Source organism: Octopus bimaculoides, chromosome 3 (genome assembly GCF_001194135.2).
Source record: "Octopus bimaculoides isolate UCB-OBI-ISO-001 chromosome 3, ASM119413v2, whole genome shotgun sequence".
In the NCBI taxonomy this organism is placed as follows: domain Eukaryota; kingdom Metazoa; phylum Mollusca; class Cephalopoda; order Octopoda; family Octopodidae; genus Octopus; species Octopus bimaculoides.
In genome coordinates, this window is record NC_068983.1 from 100,083,331 (window position 1) to 100,094,071 (window position 10,741).

Here is a 10,741-nt window from a genome sequence, read left to right on the forward strand (position 1 = left end):
TATATATATATATATATATATATATATATATATCAGGCATTGTAATATTTTATTGATTTATCACGTATTGAAATAAATAAACAAATCAACTATTTAACAAAATAAACAAACAGGAAAAACATTGCTCTTTTAATTAAGTGGTTCTTGGATATGCGTGGGCGATAGCAGATGGTTTTAAAACTGGAACACGAATACTCGAAAATGATGTCCGGTTTAAAATTTAATGGACGAAACAATCGTTACAAGCAGTCTTTGTTCCAAACCACTTTGATTATCTCAATTGCCTCGCCGCGTGTTTTGTTTCAACGCAAGCTCCGTAACCGCCCAAATGGAGAGGAAGAGAAACTGAAAGAGGGATGTGAAATAAAACAGGGAATGGCAGAGAGAAGAGAGTAATGAGGGGGAATAAGTGAATGAAATTGAGAAAGAGAGCGAAACAAAGAAAGCTAAGAGTTCAGAAAAGAAAGAAGAAAACATGAAATTTCCAAGTTGTTAGGAAAATAATGGACCCACTACAAAAAATAATAAATGAAAATTTTGGTAAATGACTCGACGACTAAGAAGATGCCTAAGTATTGAAGTAGATACTTTATAGTGACTTCTTAAAACACCAAAGAGATCAAGCATGTGTATTCATATTTGAGGTACTCGCATAAAATCCACTGATGAAAGGCATTCACTTTAATAGTTAACTAACAGAGGCACCCGGCGTTGCCCAGGAATGAAATTTTTTCTTATATATTGGAAGGAAAAAGCCAAATATGTTGTATAGAAATTTGTTATTATAAATTCAATTTATTCTTCAATTGGGAAATCAATTCTGAATTCGTAATACAAAATAATAATAATAATAATAATAATAATAATAATAATAATAATAATAATAATAATAATAATAATAATAATAATAATAATAATAATAATAATAATAATAATAATCGAAAATACAAAATTTACCACTTTTATGAAAGGAGATAAATTCTACCACATATGTTGAAGGAAATTACGTAAGAGCTTTTGGGTAACCAACATTCTTTGTTTTCTGGTTTGGAGTATAGACAAATAAGTCTTGCAAACTACCTACCCTGGAGCAACCAACATAAAGTTGACCATGAGAAAAGCAAGCCAGTAGATTTCAAAGACTGACCTTGAGCTTTATTAATAGACATTGCAAAGCAAAGTCGCTCTAGGAATTGTGTTCGTTTGAACTCAAATGGCGTGCCTGTTGGTTTGATTGGAATTCTTGGAATGAAAACCTCTTCCCCAGAGGCACATCCAGTGATGATGGTAGCTTCTGTCATATTGCGTGATAATGTCTTCACAATCAATCTTGTCCCATTGCATAATTTAGGAGGATCTAAATTTCTTAGAAGCATTATTGGGACTCCTACCTTCAGAAAAAGTTTACGTGGAGGTGTTCCAGGTGGTTCAAGAGAACTAAAGAATTCTGTTGGGTAATAGACAGCTTTATTTTCATCAAGGACTGAATCAAGTGATTTGTACTTCTTAATGACTGTTGAAATCTTATTCATTAATTCATGGTTAATCCTTGCTGCTATATCATTTTTTGGAGCAAGTATTGCCCTTTCACACAAACATTTATGTGAATTATAATTATTACTTAAGTCTGGAAATATCCTGTTCTTCAATTCAGCTGGGGAATTCATCATGATAACAATATGAGCCAAAATGATATCACCATTCCCATCAAATGATACTTTCCCATTTCCTAACTGGAGGAGTCAGGTCGAAAACTGTTTTGCACATTAATCCCCATGTAATAAAGCTCGCACGTTAGTATTGAAGGAGAAGTTCAGTACTTTATTCCATGGGTGTGAAGACTTAATGCATGTTTTTATTTCATGAGATCTTGTTCGTCTCGGAATGACTAGTAATGTTTGTCTGAAGTCTCCTAATAAAACTAATGTAACTCCTTCCATAGATTTATTGCTGCCTCTGATGTCTTGTAAAGCAGTGCTACACAAAGTGGTAATCGTGGTAGACCACGAGCCATCAGCTGCCGGTACAGAAAAGAAACAAAGACACGCACAAATATACGACAGCCTCCCACACAGTTTCCGTCTACCAAATTCACTCATAAGGCATTGGTTGTCTCAGGGCTGTAGCAAAAGACACTTGCCTAAGGTGAGACGCAGTGGGATTGAACCCGAAACCATGTGGTTGCAAAGCATGCTTCTTAACCACACAGCCATGCCTGCGCCTATATAATTAAAATTTGTAGAGAAATGAATTTCTTATAAATAATTTATGGGAATGCCATAAAAAATGAAATAAGCGCAGTTGATATGTATTCTTATCAGAAACAAAATATAACTAACGATATACCCTCATTAACTATTGTGAGTTTGTTGTTATTTCATGCAGATAATGTTTAAAAGAAATATATTCTCAAAAGATTTCTATTTTTCTATGCCAACAATTACACAACCAATTTTTATGCCAACAACTTCACTTAATGACTCTCTCTTCACTATTTCAAGTACACTATTTCTTCAAGTACATTACACCACGTCAAATAGTTTGAGAAGCACTGCTGTAAGGCCTTATCAAGGGCTTCCATTGCACCTCTAAGTGACATTCATCCCAAATGATAAGGTGGTATTGGCACAACACTTCTGCTGAATCTGAATCTTTGCTTATGTTACAAGTTGGACTGTCATTTTTGACAAGGTTTAGTGGTAATTTAAAAGCAGAACGAGCTGTTCGTCCTCCTGGGAGAATAGTGGCAGCAAAGCCAGACAATGGTACAGCAACTGCAATTCTTATTTGTTGCCTTACCTTGGAGAGAAGCAATGCTACAAATGTTTTACCTGTGCCACTGGGAGCATCGCCGCACGCACGCACGCACGCACACACACACACACACACACACACTCACTCACTCACACACACACATACACACATACACACACACATACACATACATATAGGTACTGTATCAAACATCAGATGAAATGGACGGGTGTGTGTGTGTGTGTGTGTGTGTGTGTGTGAGAGAGAGAGAGAGAGAGAGAGAGAGAGAGAGAGAACGTGAAGGGGTGTGTTGGCATGTATACGTACATGCATAAATAAATATACACACATCACTATTTTACATATTAGATTACGTACAGCAAACTGTATTGATTGATTGAAATTCAAGTCTTTTATCATTTAATAAATAATAAAATACACACACACACACACACACACACACACACACACACAAAATTTATATACGAACAGTCAGACTAGTGTACATTTCAACTCAGTATTCAGCTAAACAAACTATTAGGATTTCCATGAAATTCAGAAATAGGGTACCACAGCTCAGCAAACTAAACGGCCTCACGAAAGTAGCATAGCCAGACGATGGAAATACTTTATAAGAGATCGCAGATGTACATGGATACTCTGTTTCAATTTTCTTTATTGTCACTAAAATTTGGAAGTCAATGAAGCAACATTATTCCTGAAAACCATAGACAGTAGTATAGCGATGTTTTTATGCTCCCACCCCCATCATCACACACAAAAAGATAATGGGATTCAATCCAAGTAATTAAATATTTAAGATATCAAATCAGAGCTACATACAAAACCGAAGACAATTTTGCAAAGCACGATATCAGGGGAACAATAATCCCAATGCAAAGATCAGCTGGAAAAGCTTTGTGGCATTAAAGTTCACTCACCATAGTGATTTGCTTTGAGTAGCTCAAGATCGATTTTTATAGAGGAGATAGTGTAGTGGTTTGAATAGATAATATATTACTGGTATTTACTTTATCTACGAGGGGATACCCAAAATTAACCGAAAGCGTTCTCTGTGGGACAAGCCCGTCGTAATTCAGGCTTCCACCGCTAGAAGCCACTTGATGCGACCCCTAGGCATCAGTCTGCCGACCGGCGTTGTCCAGTGAAGTCGTACTTCCACGTGGTGCTTCTTTGTTTTGCTAGTGCTTCTCATCTGTTCGTCGATATTTACTGACCAACAAACCTTTGTGAGTACCTACATCCTTTTCACAAGCTTAAAGCACGAGATAAACAGATTTTTATGCTAAAACCACCATGACCTAAAGTTGACACACTTAAATAAATACACCCAATCACAAACACTTACATGCTTGATTGAACTCTGAACAATAACCTCGACCTATCTAAAACAGAGTAATCTACTAAATAATACCAACAACAATTAAAGAAATCTAATGACCAACTAACCTTTCCTCCATGACCCTAAACTGACGCACCTAAATAAACACACCTAATTACAAAGTTTTACAAGCTGGGATGAACTCTGAACTACAACTGCTATATTTCGAAAACAGACAGGTGAAACCTCAAATTAGCATCCAAATAAAAGCAATAACAACTATACCTAGTTACATATCTGCTGACCAACCAACCTTTTTCACCTATCTACTTTCTTTTGTGAACCCTAGAAAAATCAAATCCAAGACTTGAAACTGACACACTAAATAAGTACACCCGATTACAATGTTCTACATGCTTGACTGAATTCTGAACGATAACACAACTCCAAATTTAATCAAGAAAAATTTTCTATATCTTTGTATTAGAACTTACTACCACAACATAATTTTCATTCAACAAAGCTCTACCTACTCCAGAAAAATTAAACTTACCAGAGATTATATAAAGTCAAGATTAACTCAAATGTACTATAGTCAGATGAAAGCTGAGCAGGCCGAAACTTCGAAGTCAATATTATTCTTGTTTTATATATATATATATATATATATATATATAAAATACAAAATGGGACAAGAACGCAAAACATCCAGACAGTTAAGTCATACAAAAAAGGGACAACAAAACATCCAAATAGACGATACAAAGAAAACAAGGACGAGTCATTCGAAGTTTTTTTTTCCTCAGTCGAGTTCCAGATTATCTTTGCAATTTCGGCTTGTTATACTCGAGATTGCTCCAATCTGGCCAGCCCTAAGGAAAAACTAAGCTAAGAACATTAGATTCCTTGGAAGAAAGCGAAAGTATACGAAAACAAGGACGGAAAAAACGGAGAAAGTTACACAAATACAAATAACAGGACATAACAACAGGTGTCATTTTTTCTCGTCTGGATGTTTTGCGTTCTTGTCCCATTTTGTGTGTGTGTGTGTATACATATATACACATATATATATTGTTTGACAATTTTCTCTTAACCAGATCCTGACGTTTGAGAACGTATATTGTAAATTCCAAGTGGACTACTACTCAATATAAATTACATACTTTTAGACATCAAAAGGATGGGGAATTATAAACAGAAAATGGAAAGCTCAACGGCAAATTAATAACTATTGAAGTTACTGAATTGCACAATAATGTTAAAGAAAAACAACAATTTAACTTCTACAGAATCTATTTATAGACTGTTTAATCGACTTTGCAGATATTAACTGATACTATCTCTTACTCTCTCCTTCGCCCACTACCTTTGTTTTCAATATCATGTTAGTCATGCGGCCTTCGTTCTTCTAACTGTTATTATTTTTCATAACTATAGTCACTACTATTACAAAGCTCTTTCAAATTCCGCCTATGTCGACATTGCTTTTCATTCTTTCGAGGTCGATAAATTAAGTGGCAGTTGAGTGCTGGGGACGATGTAATCGACTTATCCCCTACCTCACCAAATTTCAGTCTTTTTGCCTTTTGTAGAAAGAATTATTACAGACTTGTTAAGGCGGCGAGCTGGCAGAGTTGTTAGCACGCTGGAGGAAATGCTTGGGGGCATTTCACTCGTCGCTACGTTCTGAGTTCAAATTCCACCGAGGTTGACTTTGACTTTGACTTTCGGGGTCGATAAATTTAGTATCACTTGAACACTGGGGTCGATGTAATCGACTCCTCTCCACAAGCTACCCTTGTGGCAAAATTTTGAAATAATTATTACAAAGCTATTACTGTTATTCTTAGTATTTCATTTCATGTTTTTGTCACCAATACATAAAATGAAAAGTCCTGAAAAACAAAAAAGCAAATAGATGAATAAATAAAGGGTCAGCGAATTTCTGAAATTCACAATTGAACATTTGCGGTGTATATTGGTGGTACTTGTAAGTATGTAGTTTGATGATATCTCTGTGGTCACACCGTATCTTCTTCCCCCCAAATACGTAGTGTTTGTAAGGTTATGCGTATGTGAGTGTTTGTGTGTGCATGTATAAGTATGTGCGTACGCGTGCATGCGTATGTGTTTACCATCTTCTTAGGCATGTCCCTCCACATCACATTCACAACCAAAACTCACAGCTCCGAGTCTTTCAAGTAACTTATTCATAGCTGCTCTGCAGCAGCACAGACAAAACAAAAAATAAAATTGTACAAAAACTTGCTAAAAAACACTCACAAACTAGATAGATCTTATTCGACACTGCAACACATGTAGCACTTTGCATACAGTTATCAAGCATCCCGTCTCCCAAGACTTGTACTTTTTATTTCATCGACCCTGGAAGGATAAAAGACGAAGTCGACAGTTGCTGGATTTGAACCCAGAAAATAAAACACCATAACTAAGTACTGCAAATCATTCACCTGCAAGCTTCTCCATTTGAAAATAGTATTAAATGTGAAGGTGTATACTAAGATAAACAAGAAATTAAAAAAAAGCAAACGTCATCTCTTTCTCTTTCTTTACTGTTTATATTTGGACCCATTTTAAAGGCGGCGAGCTGGCAGAATCGTTAGCTCACTGGGCGAACTTCTTAACGATATTTAGTTCGCCTTCATGTTCTGAGGTCAAGTTCCGTCGAGGTCGACTTTGCTTTTCATCCTTTCGAGGTCGATAGATTAAGTACCAGTGAAACACTGGGATCGATGTAATCGACTAGTCTCCTCCCCACAAAATTCAGGCCTTGTTCCTACAGCAGAAATGATTTGCTATAAGAAGAGGGTTGTAACTTGCTCGAAGCATTGTGATAGAGAAGCAAAATAAAATAGTAAATGTGAAAAGAAATAAGTTTAATAACTTTTTTATATATTTCAGGCACAACAGCTCATCATCATCAGAAGTAAACAGGCAAGATATGTTAGTCTGTATAGTCACAGGCATGTTTAAACTGTTAGTAGTTAGAGTGTTGCACTCACGATCGCAAGAGCGTTGTTTTGATTCCCGGAGTGGGCGTTGCCTTGTTTTCTTGAGTCAAACTCTCCATTTCACGTTGCTCTGCAATCACTTAGACATCTAACGCGTGGCACACCACGCATCTATGCAGACAATGTCGATTTGATGGTAGGAGCTAAGCTATGTACAGCACGGATATTTGACCACTGAAAACAAGTGGTTCTCAACCATTTTTTACGTATGGACTCCTTTGATTCCGATTTAACTCGGGATGGGGGAGACCTTTATGGTCATTGAATGTCTAAAACCTATTATATCTTTATGATTGAATATTAGGAATTGTATCAAAAAAGCTGTTTAAATATTTTGTGTATTGTAGAATTATAACCAGTTTTTTCATCTTTTATTTATTACCTTTTACTTGTTTCAGTCATTTGACTGCGGTCATATAGAGGCACTGCCTTGGAAGGGTTTTAGTCGAACAAATCGACCCCAGGACTTATTTTTCTTAAGCCTAGTACTTATTTTATCGGTCTCTTTGGCTGAACCGCTGAGTTACGGGGATGTAAATACACCAACACCGGTTGTCAAGCGGTAGTGGATGTCAAACACATACACAAAGACGCGCGCACGCGCTCACACACATACACACACAGACAACCACACACACACATACGTGCGTAAGTCGTCTAAAAGTCCATAAGTCAAGAAAAAGATGCACTCGTATATCTGTCAAGAGAGTCAGTATATCATCCGAAGTGTACAGCATTATATATCCATCACGGTCGATCTTACGAATCGGTTTCGTGCTTGGTATAGTTCGGATAATATATATATATATGTATACGATGGGCTTCTTTCAGTTTCCGTCTATCAAATCCACTCAAGGCTTTGGCCGACCCGAGGCTATAATAGAAGACACTTGCCCAAGGTACTACGCTGTCGAACCCCGAACCCCGAACCCCGAACTATGTGGTTGGGAAGCAAGCTTCTTACCACACAGTCAGCAAGCTCTTATATGGACCCCTAAGGGCGATATGGACCCCTAAGGGCGATATGAACCCTTGTTGAGAACCGCTGCTCTAAACTATCCATCTGTTTAGCAAGAAGTAGCGGCATCGTCTTTCTCAGACTCGAGAGCCTACCATCAACAATGTTTCGACTGTTTACTTCTTTGTGTCTGAAATGTTTATAAACATTTTTCCTTATCACATTGTATGAAGCTCTCTGTTGTCACTACTTTGTTAATATACTAATTTCATATACATTGAACAATCCTAGTTTATCAATGTTATTTCATATCTTCATTTTACGAGTAATTTATGCACAACTAGTTATTAACTAATTGCGGGTTACATGTTATATTAGAGCTTAAATAACATTACAATATGTATTAAGTAGCAACACTGATCGTTTAACAAACTATACAGACTGTCCACATTTAACGACCGAGTTACGTTCCAACAGCCCCCCGTCGTTAAGCAAATTCGTCGTTAAATGAATATTCATAGGGTACGTATTTTTTTTAATAGGTATAGTGTACTGTACGTACATATAAAAACAGAATACCGTACTGTATAAAGTATATGCAGTACAGGGCCAAGAATCACTAACATAAGTTGTTGAAAAATGAATAAGTAACAGTAAGATTATCACAAGAAAAACCTTAAAAGTTAGGATATGGATGCTGTATTATTGTAGTTCAGACATCGTAAGTATGTTTGTGATTCCAGGCCCAGTACATAAGATGCCTAATAAACTTTTCTCAGGATTGTATAGAAGAGGTGAAAAGGTTTAAAGGAAACTCAAACATAATAATTTTGTTTTACTTTGGATAAAGATTACAAAAGCAACTCATTCTTGACATCAAAATGTATGAAAAATCCCGTCAGTGCTTTGTTATCTTCTTTTTTTCGTCATAAATTTCTCGATAACATCGGCAAAGTTCAGTTGTCTGCCTTCCCACCTTGGAAAATCGCTCAAAATTTGGATCCATCGCCTCAAGTTCTAGCATAGCAGAATTAATCTTCGAGAAAACACTCGCTAATCTCTTGACGGTGAACTTCTTTTGTACTTCTTCTGTTCGTTTTTTTTTTTCAGTGCACGTGGATTTTGTGAGCGATAAATGAGGAGAGGCTTCAGTTTAAATCCAGCGGCATTTCCACCCAACAACAATGTTACTCTGTCCTTGAAAGCTTTAAAACCAGGCATAGTTTTTGCTTCCTTGTGGATGTATGTTCTCTCAGGCATTTTCTTCCACCACAGCCCAATTTCATCCACATGAAATATTTGTTATGGACGATAGCCACTATCTACGATCATTTTGTCGAAATCTTGAACGAACTTCTCTGCTCCTTCTGCATCGGCGCTCGCTGCCTCACCGCTGGTGCTACGATTATGCAGATTAAATCTCAAACGAAATCGTTGAAACCAGCCATGGCTTGCCGTAAATGTCTCAGTTGATTCTTCTTCCTATTGCTCCTTCAGTGTGGTGAAAATACTGCGTGCCTTTGCTTGGATAGTGAGAAGGCTCATCGGAATTCTTTTTTGAACCTGATCGTCAATCCAGATTGCCAGCAACTTTTCCATCTCGTGAATGAGACCTTTCCGATGTCTTGTGATGCATGCTTTAAAGCCTGTCGAAGTTCTGGCTGCCTCTTTCACTTTAACTTTATCCTTCAAAATAGTAGAGATGGTAGACTGTGCCAGGCCCGTATCGTTTGCGATAGCTCTCACCTTTTTCCCGCCTTCGTAGTTTGTAATGATTTTCATTTTCGTGTCAAGGTCAATAGCTCTCCGTTGTTTCTTGGCGCTTCCTGCTGCAGGTGAAGATGTCTTCTTCCTCTTTGGAGGCATCTTGAGTTTGGGGTGCAAGAGATAATGGAAAAAAGAGATGAAATAGTAATATAGGTACAAAGAGCGTCACTGTGTTGCTTGGCTGACCACAGGCGGGAGAGTGAGAGAGCGAGCGTGTCGGAGGGTGAGGCTAGGTGCTCGGGATGCGCTGCCGTCACGACGGTAGTTCTCGTACAGCGCACAATACGACAGTTAAAGTTTTTATGTTTTTATATTTTGTAAAATATGTAATGAGGCTCGTAAAGTTCTTCGTAACTCCGAGTGGTCGTTAAATAGGTAGGTCGTTAAATGAGGACAGTCTGTGTACTAAATTTGTATCCCAGGACTAGGCAGAAGCCATATTTGAGGAAATTGAAACTTAACATATAACATTATAAGTTCTGCGACACGTTGCCTCGTCTCCTGCCACTTTTATCTCTACCACAAACAGTCTCTTCCTCATTGTTCCATAATACCTCTGACTCATTCTACTTGATGTACCCGCTTCTTATATTCTCAACATTTCTGATATATCACACTCCACTCCCGCGACTAAACACGTCCCAAACAATTCCTCAACTGAGCTGCTATCCTCCGATTTACCTCTTTCCTATACTGTTACTTACTTCCAAGTCAGCTCTGATCTACAAATTTATAATCAAAAGCTCAACCTGTTTTTAAGGGGCATATAGGACTACATCGCGGGTTTCAAATCAGATTTGACAACTATATCTAACAAGTCAAACCGCCTTCCTGATTCTCTCTCTCTCTCTCTCTCTCTCTCTCTCTCTCTCTCTCTCTCTCTCT

General features: G+C 37.4%; 2 protein-coding genes across 2 annotated transcripts in view; both read right to left on the reverse strand.

Annotated features, from left to right (window-relative positions):
- LOC106882651 (putative ankyrin repeat protein RF_0381) overlaps window positions 1-10,741 on the reverse strand; it is a 140,321-nt gene that overhangs the window by 106,230 nt on the left and 23,350 nt on the right. The gene's annotated exons all lie outside the window — the stretch shown is intronic.
- On the reverse strand, window positions 9,572-9,955 carry LOC106882642 (putative CENPB DNA-binding domain-containing protein 1). Its single transcript, XM_014933382.1, has one exon. The coding sequence runs from the start codon at window positions 9,953-9,955 to the stop codon at window positions 9,572-9,574; it is 384 nt and encodes a 127-aa protein (XP_014788868.1).